The sequence below is a fragment of the Mustela erminea genome, chromosome 6 (genome assembly GCF_009829155.1).
Source record: "Mustela erminea isolate mMusErm1 chromosome 6, mMusErm1.Pri, whole genome shotgun sequence".
In the NCBI taxonomy this organism is placed as follows: domain Eukaryota; kingdom Metazoa; phylum Chordata; class Mammalia; order Carnivora; family Mustelidae; genus Mustela; species Mustela erminea.
Genome location: NC_045619.1, coordinates 58,413,771 through 58,433,751, shown reverse-complemented (window position 1 = coordinate 58,433,751; position 19,981 = coordinate 58,413,771). Strand labels below are relative to the sequence as shown.

General features: G+C 36.1%; 1 protein-coding gene across 6 annotated transcripts in view; it reads left to right on the top strand.

Annotated features, from left to right (window-relative positions):
- EPS8 (epidermal growth factor receptor pathway substrate 8) overlaps positions 1–19,981 on the top strand; it is a 182,212-nt gene that overhangs the window by 143,816 nt on the left and 18,415 nt on the right. For 5 of the 6 annotated variants that reach the window (XM_032347430.1, XM_032347429.1, XM_032347432.1 and 2 more), the window contains 7 exons: positions 156–244; positions 835–909; positions 5,981–6,129; positions 8,544–8,727; positions 13,175–13,305; positions 16,759–16,867; positions 17,743–17,886. In XM_032347430.1, coding sequence (XP_032203321.1) covers positions 156–244; positions 835–909; positions 5,981–6,129; positions 8,544–8,727; positions 13,175–13,305; positions 16,759–16,867; positions 17,743–17,886 — 881 coding nt within the window. The remainder of the gene's footprint in view (positions 1–155; positions 245–834; positions 910–5,980; positions 6,130–8,543; positions 8,728–13,174; positions 13,306–16,758; positions 16,868–17,742; positions 17,887–19,981) is intronic. The other variant, XM_032347428.1, reaches the window with a different exon arrangement.

Here is a 19,981-nt window from a genome sequence, read left to right as displayed (position 1 = left end):
CAGTAAGTCTATGAGACGCAGTAGAGTAGCTAAGAAGCGCGGTATCTGGAATGATCAAATTTTACAGACACCAATGTGGCTTTTTACTTTTTCATTTAATAGATTTTCTGACAACTTTGCTTTCATCTGTCCCGCTTCCCGTTTATTTCTTTTAGAGGGTGTTTTAACTCTGCGAGCAAAACCTCCCCCTCCTGATGAGTTCATTGACTGTTTACAAAAGTTTAAACATGGATTTAACCTTCTGGTAAGTGAAATTTGTTTGTATATAGTTAAAAGAAACAAATGAAAGAGATCAAATTCTAGCCAGGATATTCCTGATGAAATGAAGAGCTAAAGTTGTGGATTTTTTCGGTATGTGTGTCTCGATTTGCTTTTCATTAGGCCAACAGATAATAAAACTTGTATATCCAAGTGAATTATCAAAAAAGAAAACTCCTGCGGTCCCTGGGTGGGTCAGTGGGTTAAGCCTCTGCCTTGGGCTCAGGTTATGATCTCAGGGTCCTGGGATGGAGCCCCGGGAGCCCCCCGTGAGCCCACTCGGGCTCTCTGCTCAGCGGGGAGCCTGCTTCTCCCTCTCTCTCTGCCTACTTGTGATCTCTGTCTGTCAAATAAATAAATAAAATCTTTAAAAATTTTTTTTTAAAAAAGAGCAACTCCTAACTTTTTTTTAAACTAAATTCTTTTAATCTGATTTACCTAGGCTGATTCGTATCTCACAAGTGAAACTAATAGTAAAGAACTCTTGCTTTGAGTCTGTGTTGGACCTTTAGGAGCATCTGTTTTTTGCTTGATGACATCATAGTAATCTGTTCATCTGTTTTCTTAATGCTACAGTCCAAACTGAAGTCTCACATCCAGAATCCGAGTGCTGCAGATTTGGTTCATTTTTTATTTACTCCATTAAATATGGTAAGACTGTTAATTTAAGAAAGTAATCACTCTTAGTATGATTTTCAACCCCAAGTTTCTGTCTGACGTATCTCAACAGTTTTCCTTCATTACCTTGCATAGTTATGATTTCCCTTGGCATCTATGTAAGCATCTAGAATGTCCACTTTGAGAGTTTGAAAGAACCTTAGAAATCATCCTGTTCAAGTGCCTTACTTTATAGCTGAGGAAACCAATAGCTGTGACAGAGCAAGGAAGATGAAAAGAAACATTTATCAGATGCTCATGTTTCAAAATATACTAGGATATAATACAAATGGCTAAAATAATATAGAAGTTTTTCTCTTTCTCCCAAAATAGGCTAGGCATGAGGGGGTACTGATACTGTATGGAGGGCTTTGATCATTTATTTATTCATTGAGAAATATTCATTTAGAGACTATTATTATATGCTTAGCATTATTAGTAGCTTATCAGGAATAAAATAAACATAAGTTTTTACCCTCTTATAACCTCTTGTAGTATGGCTGGGCAATCAGTAACCTGAATATATGCATAAATAGTACCTTTTGCTAAAAAGAAGTGTTATTTGACAAAATACAGCAGGGACACAGAATAGGGAAGGTTTCCAGTGTATGCTCATGCAACCATACACATGTGTGTGAGATGGAGTATTAGCCTTTGTGAATAGGGTTGGTTAAGGTGAGAAGGTGTCATTTCAGCAAATGAATTGAGGAATGAGTCATGCAGATTTCTGAAAGAAGACAATTCCAGACAGAGAACAGCTATTGTGAGTGCTCTGGGATGGTAATTGCAAATTGTGTTCTTGGAATAAATAAGTATTGTGACTTGAACAGAATGAGGGAGATCTTAATTAGGAGATGAAGTCAGCAAAGCAACAGGAGGTCATATTTTGTTGGTCTTTATAAGTGATTATGAAATCTTTTAAACCTTTGGAATATTTTCAGCAGGAAAGGTTTGCTCTGGCTAGAATACTTAGAAATCTGGGGGAAGAAGGAACTGGGGTGGTTATTAAAATAATCCAGATTGGAGATGATGGTGTTTGGACCTGGTGGCATTAGAAATTGTACAAAGAAGTTGGATTTTCATTATAAAACATAGAGCAACATTTGCTGGTCGATTAGATGTGCTATGCAAGAACCAAGGGTATCTCCAAAGGTTTTGGCCTAAGAGTGGAGGGACGGACTAATTACTAATTGAGATGGGGAAGACAATAGATAAAACAGTTTTTTTGGAGGAAGATAAGGAATTCAGTTTAAGACATGTCAAAATTTTGTTACATCTAAATGGAAAAATTTGATTTCGTAGTTGAATAGATTAATTTGGAGTTCAGTGGAGAAATCAAGGCTAGAGAGACATATTTGAGGATCACCTGTATATAGAAAGCATTTAAAGCCATGAAATTATCACCAAAGTAGTAATTATAATTAAGAAGAGGAACAAGGACTGGTTGAGCTCTGGGCAATTTCAGTGTTAGGAGAACAGAAAGAACCAACAAAGAAAATTGAGAAGAAGCAGTTAAGTCAGGAGAGGAAACATAAGGATACTATAGTATTCTGGAAACCAAATGAAGAAAATGTGTCCAAGAGAAGAATTGAGCAACTGTGTCAGTTATCTCTGTAGTGGAAGCTGATTTACCTCTGTGCCCTTGTCATAGCTGTACAAGGGCAAAGAAAGATGATTTATCTTTCAGGAGGTGACTCTGAATTTAGATAATTTCTACCTTTGCCCATTTGGCCTGAATGTTTTCATGGGGCCATACTGAACACCAGAGGAATATCTTCAACTGTTTTGGCTGTAGGTTTATCTAAAATGTAGGGTCTTCTCTTTCTAGAAGGAAGAAGAGAGTGGACACTAGGGAACAATTCGTAGTCTTTACCTGCTCACTCTGTTCCAGGTCGAGTGATATACATAGAATACATTTTTTCCCCAGAAAACTCCCTTCTCATACATGTGTATTTTTACCTAAGGTATAATTTTTGAAACTAACAAAAGGGTGTGTTGAGAACAATTCCCTTTGTGAAGGAGTTGGAGGTTCCTATGAGTTTATCCAGCCAAAGATTATATACCCCTTTGCCATAGGCCGGGATCCAAGATACACATCTAGATTTTCAATAGGCAGCTATGTTCTTTCCTTATATAGTAAGGTAATATACTTCCCTTCCTGTTATATATTTCTTATATCTGCAAATGGTGTAATAGCAACTTTTCTAGGCTGACATAATGAACAAACCGTCTTGTCCTACAGGGCAGTTAGGAGGATTTACTGGAATATTTAAGAGAACACAACAGAAGAGTACAGGGGTTTGGGGAAAGTGTGTGGCAGAAGGTAGATGGGACAGTTGTTGCCCTCACATACAGACAGATCTGAGAAGAGAGTAGGTGACAAATCACCCTTTTCTACAATTCTATCGGATAGGGCATTCCGGTTTTTGTGGGAGTGTGAGTGAGGGAGGAGTGGAAAGAGAGTGGAATCTCTTTTAAAAACTTCGAGGAGGACAGAGTTCCTACTTTCTGGGCTAAAGCAGGCACGAGTGGAATGGTTGTGAATAGCTCTCTCCGTCAGAAGAGCAAATGATTCCTTTGTAGGATGACACTAGTAGCAATGGTAATTGTTAGTAATGTGTGATTATCCAGTGTATTATTTCTGTTTGTTTTTTTAAAGAGTAAGAACTGTATGAAATAAATAAATCTCATTAATTTTGGTTTAGGGCATAGGAACGCTATGGTTGAAGTACTCTAGTATTTACTGAAAATGGAGCAAATTCAAATGCATTTCCCATAGGTTTTACTTGATTATCAAAAGAGAGAGAGAGAGAGAGAGAAAGAAAGTATCCAAGTAACGAAAGGGATAATAAATCTCCTTCTTTCCCCAAGGGCAACTAGACAAGACCTGAAGTAGAATGTAAAATGAATATTGTCTTACCAGCATAGGAAAGTAACATCAGCATAAATGTCAGAACTGGGCAATAAGAGATTAGAAGATGAAAGTTCAAGACTACATCAATAATTTATGAATGCTTCCATATGTTGTTGCTACGTATAGAACATCAGATTTCTACTTGTCTAGTTACTGTTGAATAATTCTTGCTTTATAAGCTCTTTTAAAAATTAGATCAAGGACATTCATATGCAAAGAAGCCCATAGTAGCTAATTAACAAAATTTATATTCCTTATTCTTTAACACATTTGATACTGTCTTAGTTTGAATATTAGGAACTTTTGACTCTAAAGCTGTTTTTGCCACCTCCTCATTCTTGGCACACTCTTTCACACATCATAAGTAGATATGTAGTCATTACATAAAGGAGATCTATAAAATAATGGGACTGGTTTGGTTTCCTTAAAATGTAGAAATTTGCCTTAATGATCAAGCTGTGTATCTGAAAATAGGATCTTTTTTCATCAGAAATGACTCCTTATTCATGGTCTCTCCAATCAGAATGTATCTGTTGCTCCTTTTAATGTTCTGCCTATAGAACCCCAGACATATTACTTGGACAAGAGACATGGGAAGGAACATTTATTTAGGGCCTATGACCAGCCACACCAAATCTGTGGTTTTAAACCTTGCAAGACCCACTCTCTGCCCTCAGCATCTCCACACACAAACCCACCCGTAGTGTCTATATATGCATATGGGCTTAGCATCCATTCTCTAGGGGGAACTTTGTCTTTAAGCTTTTTTCCTTTACATTTCTTCTATTTCATTCCCTCTTCCCGCTGTGAAGCCACAGATTTTAAAGTTCCTCTACTCCTAGATTTTGCTCCTGTACTTTTCCCTCTTAATCATCCCTGCATATTCACCAGAAGTGCTTTATGGGACTCGGACGTAAGAAAATTACTGTACCAGGCTGTCAGGGTAAATTTTGTTCTCATGTAAGACTCAGCCTCCCTTCTTATTTCTCATCTTTTCTTTCACTGATTCTCAGTTCTCCCCCTAACACTTATGTCTTCTGCAGTTGACTTGGTCCAAGTCCTCATTGGAGGGAAAAGTATGAAAAATAAGCCATAAGTTAAAATGTAACAACTTATATGCATAAATTGTTCCGAGGACTCTGAAGTGCCTTAGAGCAATGGTTTGGGATTAAGTAGGGCTTCTTGAAAGAGGTGGTACTGGAGTAGAGTTCTGAGTGATAAAGGAAGGGCCTTCTGGGGAACTGGGAAGCAGCACATGCAGATACACAGAGGCATACAACAGCACAGTGTGCTCAGAACACTTGGATGACCAGGGAGAATCTGAGAAACTGATTCTTGGTCTGGAGCCATTTAAAAAAAAAAAAAAAATCCCTTTTTTCTTTTTTCTTGTGCCATATCTCTGGGAAGGTGAGATTTTTTATAAAAGCTCTCTGGTTTCTGCTCTAGGAGATAACTACCATTCTTTAGCCAGGAAATAGCCTCTGAGAAGGCAATTTGGAGCAGTTTCCAGACATGCACTTATCATCATTTTGTTTATCAGAGAGTTGCACCTGCTTATTTGTTTCTGCTAATCATTAAATTACCCATTTTAAATCAGGACAATTTCCTAGAATTAAATTCTGGAGAAAAATATTATAGATTCAGAGTACCAGTTTTCATTCGTCGCTCACTTTTCTCTCTGGATCCTTTTATTTTTGAATGTCTTTATAGGCATAGCCATAGACCATTAAGTTGAGCCTTATTTCTCTCTGTAGTCTTCATTTATAGAACCATATTTTTCAAGCTTGGGATAATAGATTTGCCAGGAAAAATACATGTCATTTTTTAAGCAAAAAGCAGAGATAGTTAAACCACCTGACTAAGAATTCTCTGGATAGCCATTAGTATTTTCCAGGGAAAATACAGTCCTGTGCAGCCAATAGACAGATCCTGTGAAAGTTGTTAAACTACTGACTTTTCATTCTAGATTTTTAGTCATGATTGGGCTGGGCAGGTTGACTTAATAAGCTGTTTTTCATTCAGGAATACACCGCACCACATCAGAATTTGAGTCTATAAAAACAGTGCTTGCTTTTGGCATGGCTTTACATATTTGGAAAATATACATTAATCATTATTTTCTTGCTAAAAAATGATTTATCGTCATTTTAGGTGGTGCAGGCAACAGGAGGTCCTGAACTAGCCAGTTCGGTACTCAGCCCCCTACTGACTAAGGACACAATTGATTTCTTAAATTATACTGTCAACAATGATGAAAGACAGCTTTGGATATCACTGGGAGAAACTTGGATGAAAGCCAGGTAAATGTGTAGGAGTTTAATACCTGTAATACTTCAAGTATTGTTCTTTGTTATTACTTGAATCTAATGAGATAGTTATTTAACCTTCTACTTATAAAAGACTAGGCATTACAGATGAAAAAGCCTAAACCCTTAAAAAGCTAGTCTAGTGGAGAAGATATAAAGTATAAGGATATTAAGTAGCAGGAGTGACCATAAACTGCTAATGTTTGGCAACGGGGAGCCATGAGGGAGAAGATTTGATGAGGGGGTTCGGGGGGTGGGTAGTTACCTTTCAAAGAAGAGCTGGCCTTTAAAATCAATAGATAATAATACTAGTCTATTATGTAATATATATGTACAGACTATACAGATAGTGTTTGCCAGGCACTCTTCCATGCTTTACATAAGTACTATTGTTATCCCCATTTTACAGATAACAAAACTGAGGCCTAGAGTGGTTAAGTAATTTACTCAAAGCCATGTAAGTCTTTAGTGGCAGATGTGCGATTTTTACCTGGCAGTCTGGCTCTGGAGTTGATGTTCTTAATTATTTCGCTGTGCTGCCTTTCAGTAGGATGAGTAGGATTTCCACAAATACATAGTGGGGAATGGGCCTTCCTAATAGAAAGAGAAGCATGAATGAGAGCATGAAGCAGGAAGTCAAGAGAATGGAGAATGAAAAATGCATTTGGCTGGTATATCGACTTTGGGTAGCAGGCGCTGGTGGGGAACGAGGCGAGGAGGGATGGTGTTAAATGAGGTACATGGAAAGAAGCAGGTGGGCTGTGGAGAACCAATAGCTTTGTGATGAGGGGATCGTTTTAAAAATCGTATTTTGTCAGTCAAGAGATTGTGGAAGACAAATCATTTACATTGATTGCCTCATTTAACATTGCAGTGTTAAAGTTTCCTGAGCAAGGCAAAATTCTCATTTTATGATATGCAAATAAATAATTTTGCCTTCCTAACTTACTCAGATCATTTTATTTCTCTCACTATTTAGAGTGGGTCATTCAGTGTGGTCACTTAGAAGCTTTTCTTCCTAATGCTTTTGAATGGGCTAGCCTGAAAGTAATGGATCAGTTCACAATTTTTTTTCTCCTCCTTTTCTTCTGTTGAAACATATAAACTGTGTTTGTATACAAAATATAAAACTTATATTTTGGACTTAGGCAATAGCTTGTGTTGGAATACGATTTACATATTGAATGATTTACCAAGCAAAAAATTTAAAAGCATCATAGTTGCTTTTATATTGAAAACAAGATTTAAATTTAGTTACATATTAATATAACCTACTGTATCATGCTATTTGTATATTGTACTTGGCTAAATAGATTTCTTAAATCTATTGGACTTTCATAGTTTATAATCTAATGATAGGCCTAGGTAGGATCTTTTAGTGTTTTCCCATGAAACTTACTAAATTAATCAGATCTCCTAGTATAAAAATAGCTCAGACTTTCTAATTTCTTAATTTTGGGTCATACCTCAAAATGAGAAAATATTTGACTTTTGGAAAAACTACATCAAAAGGAAATATATTGTTAGCTCTTGACAAGAGAAAAAGTAATTTTAAAATCCTAATTGTTGAGAGTATTAGGAAATGGATGTACTGATTTAAAAATTCATAAAGATAAAAAGATCATGAAGGTACATAATAATCTGAATAAAATGGCTCATTTCATCGTAGTAGAAATATAACCTGAAGAATTAATCTTTCACTTGTGAAAGATAAAACAACACAATATAGCAGAAATGAAGCTATAATTTCTGTCCCAGTTATTTTTGTGGTTCATGAGTGATTAGGAGCTTGTAGAAATAAGCCTCACTTAGAGTCATTAAATAATGAATGGGCAATGATTGCAATTTCAGATTAGTCCTAACTTGATTTTACTGATTAATGGCTCACTGATAAATTTAATTTATAAAATTGGTAATGTTTCATTTAGGGGACTTTATAACTTAAAAAATCATAAATGTTAAGAACATTCTCTGTTGTTTTCTCTTTTGAAAGATATATCTGATACCAGGAGCATTCATACCGTTGGGAGGGAGGGAAGAGAAGGAGAATCTGAAACTACTTTAGATACCAGAGAAGTTCATGTTCTAAATACTTTTAACACTTCTAGCCTCATGCTCCCTTTCCAAATTTTCAAAACCTGTATCCATGTTACAAAATTGAGTTAATGGAGAATTGAGGCAGTGTACTGAAAACAGATCATGAAGCAGAATTCAATCTCTTTCCTTTCGTTGGCATTACAGACTATTATAAGCATGTCCATTTTCCCTTTTTGAGTGGAGAGAGGGCAGATTAGGTATGCTTTGTTTTTGTTTGTTGCCATGTTTTTGTTTTTTGTGGCTAACTTTGTTGAAAGTAATTTTGAACATAGATACATTTCTTAATTTTGTGCCTTAATGTTCCTCTACAGAGCAGAGTGGCCAAAAGAGCAGTTCATCCCACCATATGTCCCACGGTTCCGCAATGGTTGGGAGCCCCCCATGCTGAACTTCATGGGAGCCCCAATGGAACAAGATCTTTATCAGCTGGCCGAGTCTGTGGCAAATGTAGCAGAACATCAGCGCAAACAGGAGACGAAAAGATTATCCACAGAGGTAATTTTCTAGCACCACTTTTTTAAGAGCGTGTAATAACGTGGATTCTCTTGTAATTCTGATTGTGAGTTCTCATTGATCTGAAGATTGTTCTAGAACTAATGAATAATCTATCTGGCTGCCATTGGTTACCTCTCACTTCTCTGTCATTGCTGTGACAGTTGTTTTGTTTCCCTGTGAAGCCTAATGCCAGCCTTAGAATCCTGTTAGCTCTCACCCCTACCCACCTGCTGCTGTTCCCTGAGCCCGGTGATCCCGTCTCAATTTTTGAGTGCCTGCTTTCTCCCCTTGTAGAAAATTGCCTGACTGCTGCTCAGCTTGTTCTTTCTGTTTTTTCTCTCCATCGTCAGATGCTTAATACAGCTCCCTGAACCTAGGTCCCTGAAGCCTGTCCCAAGCAGCTCTTTCCCAAATGTCCCATTTCTTTCCTGCTTCCTGACTTCCCTCTTTCCCTCCTTCCTTCCCCCTAGTTCTAAATTCTGAAACCTCTGCCTGGCTCTAGAAAGCCAGAGTTTCTTCTGGACTCAGTCCCTAGGCTCAAATGATCATTTATAACACTAACACACCCTGAGGAGATCACAAAATTTATTGTGCCTTTTAAGTATTTTAGTAAACTTTAGAGTATAACCTACATGGGGAGCAAATTGAGGCATTGAAATTAGGTAAGTTTTCTCTGCACGTTTCTTAAAAATGATTTTCCTGTGACTCTTCTTGTCCTGTCAGAAAAGAAAATCAAACATTGCTTAAAGCCGAATGAAACCAAATAGAAGGATCAGAACCCAAGGAATTAGATGAATGAGGTCTAGTTTGGAGAAGAAATAGTAAATGATGACTAGATCCTCTTTGAAGTCTGGCTCATTTCCTTTATTTAATTCCATAGTTTAATTTTCTCAGCATGCTGTGGGTATTTGTAATAAGGCAAACATAATATGAAGGAATGATTAACAAACCAGAGTAAATCTTCACTTTTAAGGAAAAGCACATAAGTTAAATTTTTAAAAATCAGTCCCTTGGACTGTAACCATAATATTATAGAAGATTTGTTAGATTTTGAAACTTTAGAAATAAAACAAATGTACTGCTTTGAAGGTATATATATTTTTTTAACATAATTGCTTTTTCCTCTGGCTCATCGAAGGGTAGAGTCTCTAACTGCTGTTTCTTCCAAGTGATTAAGAAGATGACCTCACAGCCTTTGCACTGGTTGGCAGTCCCTCTCTGGACATTAGCACTGTGGATTTTATAGTTCAGACCTCATCACTGTGGATTTCCTTTCCTCATAGAGGGCAGCTTTTCTAAAGGAAAAAAAAGGTGTAATTGAACATGAAATTATGACACACTTGTTGCTATAGTTACAGCCAACTATTTTGAAATCACAGAAATTTCTAGCTTACAGTCCTATATCTTAAATGGGAAAATACATTCACTTAATAATGTATTGCCTCAGAAATTCACTTTCGAACATTCTTTTTCAAAAACTGACGTATTTAAAGAGTGAGTAACGTGTTCTGGGCTTCCAATGTAGAAGTTGTCTACCCTCACCGAAGAAGTAATTTTAAAGAAAGAATTATTGAGAATCTTTCCTAGAAATGAGTTATCACTTTCCTGTTGTAAACTATTTTCCATTTTATGGCCTAAGTACTTATTCAGAGGTTTCAAAAAATGAAATGAAAAGCGCCTGCTAGCTGTTTTAGGGGGATTTTTATGCCTTAAGAATTTGTTGGAAGAGAGACCAACTAATGGTGATTTAAAATGCATTAAAAAAATGCAGTCATCCCCAGAAGAGGAGCTTTATTATACTTTATTGCTACTAAAATAAATACACTCAGGATAAGACCTGGATGATTCAGGATCTGGTGGTTTTGTGTAGAATCGAAAGACATAGGTGACATGGTGTGTCAAACATTAGTGGCAATACTCAACTTCTTTCCTTCCTCTGAAGGAGCAGCAGACCTAAACAAGCTCGTGTAGTCATCACAGTTAGTCACTCGGCATCATTCCTCTCCTCCCTTGCAATAATTCCGGTCACTCTCAGGACCTGGTGATCTCATGCTGACTGACCACATTCTCTTCTGTTCAGAGTTAGCCAAAGGTGAGGGTGATTCTGACAGGTTCTTGCACTCCCCCCGTCTATAAAACATTGCTAACCATCCAGGGCCTCTCCTCTCAACTAGGGAAGTGAGAAACTGAATTAATTAAGCTACTTATTTGTCATTTTTAATTTCAGCTTTATTGAGGTATAATTGACAAAATCATGAGATATTTAAGGTGTTCATCTGGTGATTTGTAAGGCACTGTGAAAGAATCCCCCCCCCACCACCCATCTAGTTAGTTAGCGCTCTGACACATCTGTCGCCTCACATATTTATCTGTTTTTCTTTTGGTAAGCACATTGAAGTTCTGCTAGCAAATTGTAATTGTAATTGCACAATATAGTGTTATCAGCTATCTTCACCATTTCACATTAGATCCTCAGACCTTATTCATTTATAGCTGAAAGTTTGTACCTTTTTACCAACTGCTCCCAATTTCCCCCAGCCCTTGGCAACTGCTTTTCTACTCTGTTTCTATGAGTTCAGCTTTTTAACATTTTTTAAAATTTCACATATAAGTGATACCATGCAGTATTTTTCTTTTCCTGATTGGCTTATTTCACCTAGCAGAATGCTTTCAAAGTTCATCTGTGTTGTTGTAAATAACATGATTTGGTTCTTTCTCATAGCTGAATAATATTTCATTATATATTAATACTGTATCTTTACCCATTCATCTGTTGATGGGCGCTTAGGTTGTTTCCATATTGTGAGCAAAGCCGCAGTGAACATGGAGATGAAGATATCTCCTCAAGATCCTAAATTCATTTCCTTTAGTATTACACCCACTAGCGAGTCTGTGGAATAGTATGGTAGTTCTAGTTCTGATTTTTTGAGGAACCTCCATACTGTTTTCTTTTTTAAATTTATTATTTTTTAATACAGTGTACATGCGTTTCCTTTTCCCCCCACATCCTCACCCACACTTGTTTTATCTTGTCTTTTAGATGATAGCCATCCCAACAGGTGTGAGGTGACGTCTCATGGTGACTTTGATTACAGTTCCTTGATGATTAGTGATGTTGAGCACCTTTTCATGAACCCATTGTCCATTGTCCACCTTCTCTGGAAAGGTGGCTGTTCAGTTGCTCTGCCCATTTTTTGACTGGATTGGGTTTTTTGTTTATTTGTTTGTTTTCTCTTGAGCTATATGAGTTCTTTATATATTTTGGATTTTTAGTCCTTATCAGATACATGATTTGCAAATATTTTCTCCCATTCCATAGTTGCTTTTTCATTTTGTTGATGGTTTAAACCAAGGTATTTAAATGGTGAAAATTGTTTCTTTGTATTTATGTGTTAAGCCTGTTCTAAAGGAGTAATATAGTGTGGGTGTTTTGACAGTCACACTAGCCCATTGGAGAAAACTTACCTACACATCTGTGTTTAAACACATCTATACCCCTGCCAACTCTGTCATTAGGATGAACTATGGTAAACATGTATCTAAGACTTTTCTAAAACATTTCCAGTTTCAGATATTTTGCCCCAATGAGTTCACAAGCAATTTAAATAGCCAAGGACTTCCAGTACTTCATGGTCTGTTGTGCCTTCTCCATACTTCATTTCACATAAAGAAACGGCTACTGTCTTTACATGATTTTTTTTTTTAATCTTTGTTTCTTTGTTTTTTCCCCATAGCTTTGAAACCATGGTGCTCACTGAGGCCCATAGACCTCAGTTCCCCCTCCTGGTAGCTCCCAGTGGGCTCATGTTGAAATTTGGTTAACTACAAAAAGGAATTACTTCAGCATTGTCTGATCCTGTATTGAATGTTAAGATCAATGTGTTTCTGTCTTTCTGTATTTTCTTCTGTCTTTCTGTATTTCCCTCAATAGTAAATCTGGTAAAAGTGGCTGCCATTTTTTTTTAAAGTTAAAAAAAAAAAAAAGTATCTGTGTACCTTTAAAAAATGAGATTGTAGTGTGATTTTAATACACAGAGTTTAAATGATTTTCATGTGATATTATTTACTTTGCTAGAGTGGTAAGGGTCTGTTTCTTAAACATAGAGAGCGAGTCGGCAGAGTTTTATTGTTGTTTTTAAACCAGCTTTATTTTATGTAAACTGTTAAAGTCCACCTACTACCAAAACCATCTATTACTAAAGTTCCCGAGGAGAGAATTTATCGTTTGTATACCCACTTATTTTCAGAATTTTTATACTAAAGACTTTTCCTATTATAAATAGGTCTTTGACAAAAGTATATCACCCCCATTTCATAACTTGTTAATAATGGTCAAATACTTAAAAATGAGAAACATAACAATGTAGTGGAGGATTTTGTTGACTAATATTAGTTGTCATTCCAATAGTCTTAGTGACTCTTTAATCTCTTTTCCTTTGTCTTTCAGCAGTCCGGTGTGTCAGAGTATCCTCCAGCAGATGGGTATGCGTTCAATAACATGTACACAAGAGGGCCCCATCTGGACCAAGGGGAAGCAGCTGTGGCTTTTAAGCCAACTCCTAATCGCCACGTAGATAGGTAACATTTCATGGGCACCACTTGAAGAGACAGATACCTGTCTCTCATTTAGTGCAAATAGAGGTCCCAGCGTCCGCATTGTTCACAACTTCTTTAAACTTTCCATCTGTTAATTGTTTAATGAAGTTTCAGTTGTTCCTTTATAGAATCGGCTTTGATAAACACAGCCTCTAGTCTATAATTCTTACTGGAAAACCTCCAGCCTATAACTCTAATTTAGTGTAGTGCCTTTGGATGTCTTCCCCTTTTTAAAAAGATGCTCTGACAAAATCTGTGAATTAAGAAGAAAGAATTGTTTTGAAACTCCCCATTAGTTTATACCAGATGGTCTCTAAGGATCCTTCTAGCTCTGTAACTTTTAAAGGAAATGATTTCCATCTTTCTCTTCCCCCAACAAAAACAAACCTTCCTGTAGATAGAGCTGTTTCTAAGTATAAACTAAATATTTAGAAGGACTCAGTGCTTTATTTGCCATTCTTGCTATTTCATCTTATTAGATTGTATTTTCACTTTCCAGTTTTATATTTCATTTATTTTCCCATAGTTTCACTCTTGAAAAAAATTCAGTGTGGGCAGAGATGGAGATTGGAGATGGGGGAGAAATAAAGGCACTTTGGAGTAGGTTTACCTCTTCGGTCTTGTTTTCCAACCTGTGCAAATGAGATTGACCAACCCCTCTACAAAAAGGAAAGAAAAGGAAGTGAAAAACATGCGGGAGCATGGTCATTCAGAGGAAGTAGGATAGAGAATTTGCCCAGCTACCTTCCTACCTCAAAGCCTCACTCACTATTAGTGTTACAGTCCCTTTCCTTCTTCTCATTATTCTTTTTTCTTAATAGAATCTAAAGAAGATGGGATCTAAAATGTGTGATTTTTGTTAGGAATGATAATAGGTAATATTAAATAACTGGTGTGGAAATTACACAGATATTACTCTAAGGACACCTGTAACATATTATATTGAGTATAAAGTCAGCAATGAGTATCAGCAATGAATAATACATTTTGAAAATACAACATACGAAATAAGTTTTAATTGTAGATTTAATTTTTAGTAAATAACACATGAACATTATTTTCAGAAGTTTGAAAATTATTTCATTGAAATTCTTTTTGGCTAACCTATTACTCATCCTTTTTTTTTTTTTTTTTTTTTTTTTTTAAAGATTTTATTTATTTATTTGACAGAGAAATCACAAGTAGGCAGAGAGGCAGGCAGAGAGAGAGAGAGAGGAGGAAGCAGGCTCCCTGCTGAACAGAGAGCCCGATGCGGGACTCGATCCCAGGACCCTGAGATCATGACCTGAGCCGAAGGCAGCGGCTTAACCCACTGAGCCACCCAGGCGCCCTAACCTATTACTCATCCTAATATTTTCTTTTTCCTTTTTTGAAATTTGCTTTTATAATTATTTTTATTACCGTAAATTCTGTTACATGCCTGAAAGGCAGTAAATGTGACGTGAAGTATAGTCACTCTTCTGTGAAACTTACCATGCCATTAGGTAAACTGCCTATTGAATATAGAGCCCTCACCACCTAGGGATTATAGTTTACTGCTATCCAAAAGCAGTTTCCATTTTAGAGATGTCTCTGATCATTGCCAACTCCACGTCTGCTCTCTATCAAGTGCATTTTAAAAGTATTTTATTTTATTTTATTTTTTCAGTGTTCCAAAATTCATTGTTTATGCACCACACCTGGTGCTCCATGCAATCTGTGCTCCTTAAGACCCACCACCAGGCTCAAGTGCATATTTATTACTTCAAAACCATATGTTTTGATATAGTATAGATCTCTTAAAAAATTTCATATATCTGAAAAATTCCAAAATAGGATTTTCAGATTGATTACTGTGGTCCATATCATAGCTACGTTTAATCTGTAGAGGACGAGAAACTGAACCATGAAGATTTGTACATTCTAAAGCAATTTACAAAGTGCAGTCACCTCTGAGACACTCAGGATCACAAAGATTTCAAGAACTACAGCAAAATTTTCTTTTTAACTGGCTGGTTCAGTTACACAGTGGCAGCGAGTTACTCTACCCTTTGTTACAGTGTACTCAACTCTATTATTAACAGTGATTGTTTTCTAGATTATTCAACTCTGTTATTAACAGTGATTGTTTTCTAGATCATGGAAGGGCAGAACTTGAGGGAAGAGAGATAGGAAACTGAAATTACTGCTTTTCTGACTTTTGAAGTAGTTGAATTTTTTTTCCCCCAAATGAAATCTAAGTAGAATGTAAACATATAAACTAGGGAATAGGGGTGGAAAGCCCATGGAACTGTTTTTAAGTTATTATTATTATACAATAATTATTTGGCTATAATGTTACTTTTCTCCCTTTTTACTATTTTTTTATAAATCAAAAATGGCCAATTGGTAGCATAGCATAGGGGCCATCTTTTTCATTGTACCTTAACTCTTCGGGAGTTGCTAAGAGGTTGCAGATTACCTGTGACCACAGGATACATTGTGTCCACAATTATAATGCTGACCATGCGGTGATTCCAGAGGACCCTGGTAGGCCACTTGACGGAACGATGAACAAACATCTTTAGTTCCTTTCTGCTCTTTCTCTTGTAGAAATGAGTAAGGAAATTTGGAAAGATAGTGAAGGAGAACAGGGAGTAAAATTAATAAAAAAAAAAACCAGTTATTTGATTATTGAAATGAATAAACTTATAATAGCCAAGTTTTATTGTATTATGTATAGAAGTATTTTTTAAATTATGTTAAATCTATTTATGATCATTTAATGATTGAAGGAACTATGTGGTTCTTTAAGGAAGTTTTCTTTTTTAAAAAAACATATGACTCTTGAACCTGTTAAAATTTTACTATTAAAATAAGTTTGTAAGGAATTAATTAATTAACTAGGATGTGTTATTAATCTTGTACTTAATCTATACCTTCCCTTGCAATTTAGGAACTGGACAAAGCTTTCCTAAAAATTGACACTTAGTCATAATTTTTTAATATGAATTGAAGACATTGCTTGAATTACTGAAATCAACATATAATTTAAATTACCACTATGGAAATTATGTTCCGTCTTCTTTAATTTTATAAAAAATGCTAACATTGATCTTTGTCGTAGTTCTTCCATGGTAGAGATGCTAATTAACAAAGCAATACCCCAGTATATTTAATGGACAAAGAATTCATAGATTTGCATTCTAGATTCGCCTTAGTACCCACTAACCTTGTGATTTTGCATTATTTATTTCTGCTGTAGGCATAGTTTGCTCATTTTAATAGACGGACTTCAAAGTTTTTGTTTTTTTTTTACTTAGTTCTCGTATTCTATGTAATGTGATCAACTAAACTGCTATAGAAATAATTTGTCAGGATGTTTTCTGGTAGGAATTAGCTTGCCCTGATGTTTTACTTCTGTTTTCAGCCTATAGGAAGAGCTAGCTGAATGATATTTTCTCTTTCTTTTTATAGAAATTATGAACCACTCAAAGCACAACCCAAGAAATATGCCAAATCCAAGTATGACTTTGTGGCAAGGAACAACAGTGAGCTCTCTGTTCTAAAGGATGATATTTTAGAGGTAATAGAATTGTACTTTTTTAATACTCTTAATAAAATGGATTTATTGTATGTGGTATATATCTAAACCTTCCTCAAAGAAATGACGAGATCAAGAAATTATTCTTAAAACAGTGTTATTTTATCAAGGATATAGGTATATTATAGATGCCTATATCTAACTAGGAGGGGGAGCTGCTTTTTCTTATTTTCTGTTCATTGGGTTTTTCTGGGGGAGGGGGTGGAGGACAGAGATGGGGATGTGGAGGACAGAGATTGGATTTCTTGGCTTACTTTGTCCTCTTTCTTCTTCTGGGCTTTATGCATTTTGTAACCGATGCTAGTTATATAGATGCATCATAATATTTTAATAAGAACACATTTTTTTTCTTCCTGTCCTAGTACCCTTGCACAAATATACCCATCAGTGAGTAAGCTAATGATCCTGGGAGTAATTTACTATGACTTCCAAATCTCTTTCTTAGGTCATAATGGAGAGTTCCTCTTCTGTGGTAAATAATGTCAGATAGTCACATAGTTTTTGTGAAAAATAATGGTTTTCATACTGTTCCTTCCTATTCAAAGGACATAGGCCTCTCCAAGCAAGTCATCTTCATCATCTATAAGTACTTCCAATAATGCCAATAGTTAAAAATTCTTGGCAGGTAATGAGAACCTCAGGTATATTCATGATAGTGGTGGTTCCATGCCTGTCCTGTACTAGTGATTATAATTATTAGTGTAACTCCTGGGAATCATTCAGCCCGCAATATGTTGATAGTAAGCCAGTTTATTATAAGTGAAAAGAGCTTCTTGTTCTAAGGAATAAAAATTGAATTTCTTTCATAGATTGGTTTTGGTATGGAATGATGTCTCTATCTTTTTGCGTGATGACAGATCCTTGATGATAGAAAGCAGTGGTGGAAAGTTCGAAATGCAAGTGGAGACTCTGGATTTGTGCCAAATAACATTTTGGATATTGTGAGACCTCCAGAATCAGGATTAGGGCGTGCTGATCCACCTTACACGCATACCATACAGGTATTTATGACATTTTGGCTAAATTTAATTTTTTTAAATTTTCAAATTCATCACTTTTCCATGGGGTTTAAATACCTTTTGTGTATTAATTATTTTGAGATTTAATTTGTTGTACAATTTGTATAGTTTTTTTTCCTAGGGTAATTGAGGGGCAATGGTTACGGATATAGGGAAGAATTATATATATGTTTTTTCTGATGTATTTCTTCAGAAAGTTGCTCAAAATGTTTACCAGTAAATGTTGCTTCTCTGAATGCTATTTTTCCCCCATCCTACAATGCTTCTGATATGTGGATAAGTAGTATTTCTGCCTCTTCACTCTTGCCCAGAGCCTTCCCATCCAGTGGCTTCCTCTTGATAGAGGGTGGCGCTGTGACAGTGGCTGGAGTGTCCAGCAACTCATTTTCACCATCCTTTGCCCCATTCTCTTAAGTGTTCCATCCCTGACTAACCTTGAACTTTCACCCTTCTCACCTTACACTAGCACATGAGTATTCCTTTGAACTGTAATATTTTTCCTGTCTTGATTTTATGATTAAAATATACTTAAGATATAGGGTAGCAGGTTGTCTCTCCTTGATCATAAATAAGTTTTGAGTGATATGCCACAGTTTCAGGACTTTGGTGACCCTGGTTATCCCATTCACCCTGATATCTGAACTCACTCACTATTAAACCCTTGGGATTTTTGACCTATGACAGGATCTCTAGAGTCGGGTCTGCTAGCAGAGGCAGAATGGAGGGAACATCTCATGTATAGCTTTGAACCTGTGGTGGCTTCTATACTGTGCCCCCAGGAAAATTTTAATTTTCAGAATCTTGAGCAAAAGACCACAAATGACCCCATAATAATGTCATAAGTATGAGTAGAAGCAACATAGAATAAATATTCAGTGAAATAGTTCATTTTCGTGCCAGGTCTACGCTTAGTAAGATACAGATTGACCAAACCTAGACTTGTGATCATACTCCTACTGTCATGACCATTCATTAAGTTACTTTTAGCTTCTCATAGCATTCAAGTGGAGTACCAGTCCTCTACTTACCTGGAGTGACCCTCAGCCTTATTAGAATCCAAGAGTCAAGCAAATTTTAAAATAAATTTATGTACAATTTATGTATCTTGATACCTTACAGTGATGGCAGTGGGAATTCTGTTCGCTTGTTTTATTTGGTTGGATGTGCGGATGTATCATGTACTTAATTTATGTTCATCATTTGTCATTAGCTGTTGATGCCAAAGAAGGAGTTTGAGTTATTCAAGGTATGGTCTACTCCATTCCCTGTGGATTTTTGAAGTGAATTTTCTAACTCCGTCTGAATACCTTTTTGTTTCCTAACTTCTTTTCTGATTTTGAGATGTGGTTACCTGACGTGACATAGGCTCCTGCCTGGTTTATAAATGATGTCGTTTACATTCTTTCCTGTAGAGATTTAGACCAAATGCCTTCAACAATATTAAAGAGTATATGCTTGAAATATATGCCTAAAATGGTATAGAGTATATATTCTTTGAACTTATGGAATATTTTTAGCAATTAACTTGTGAGAAGCAATAACAAACACTGTTCAGAGAGGCTATCGCTAGATGCCTCTCTATGAGTGGAGCCAAGATTTATATTTTAGAGTTAAAAACAGTTATTCAAGTTTGGTGTATGTGTGTGTGTGTGTGCACATAGTTGCTAAGAATAAGCAAATCCAATACAGACCTAAAACTTGCAAATAATATCAATTAGAAGTATTTTTTCCCATCCGAGATTTCCTAGTGAATTTAACCTCTTCTCCTTCATCTATTTATGTACAGTCTTATCTTTATCTTCAATTCTGACCCTTGGCCTGAGCCATCAGTTGACATTTCTGTTTAATGATTGCTTCTGTTTAAAACTGAAGCAAAACTATTAATACACATCCAAGGTAAGGAGAGTACTTTCTGAGAACATGAACTCTATCCTTCTTTCCTTGAACAGAGCCTCGTCTTATATTTTCATCAACCTTGGCACAACCAAGAAATTTTTTAAGTGCTCACAAGTTTCAGGAGTTTGTTTTGCTACTTTATGTAAATAGAAATGTGTGGATATTGCCTGTTTGGGCTGTT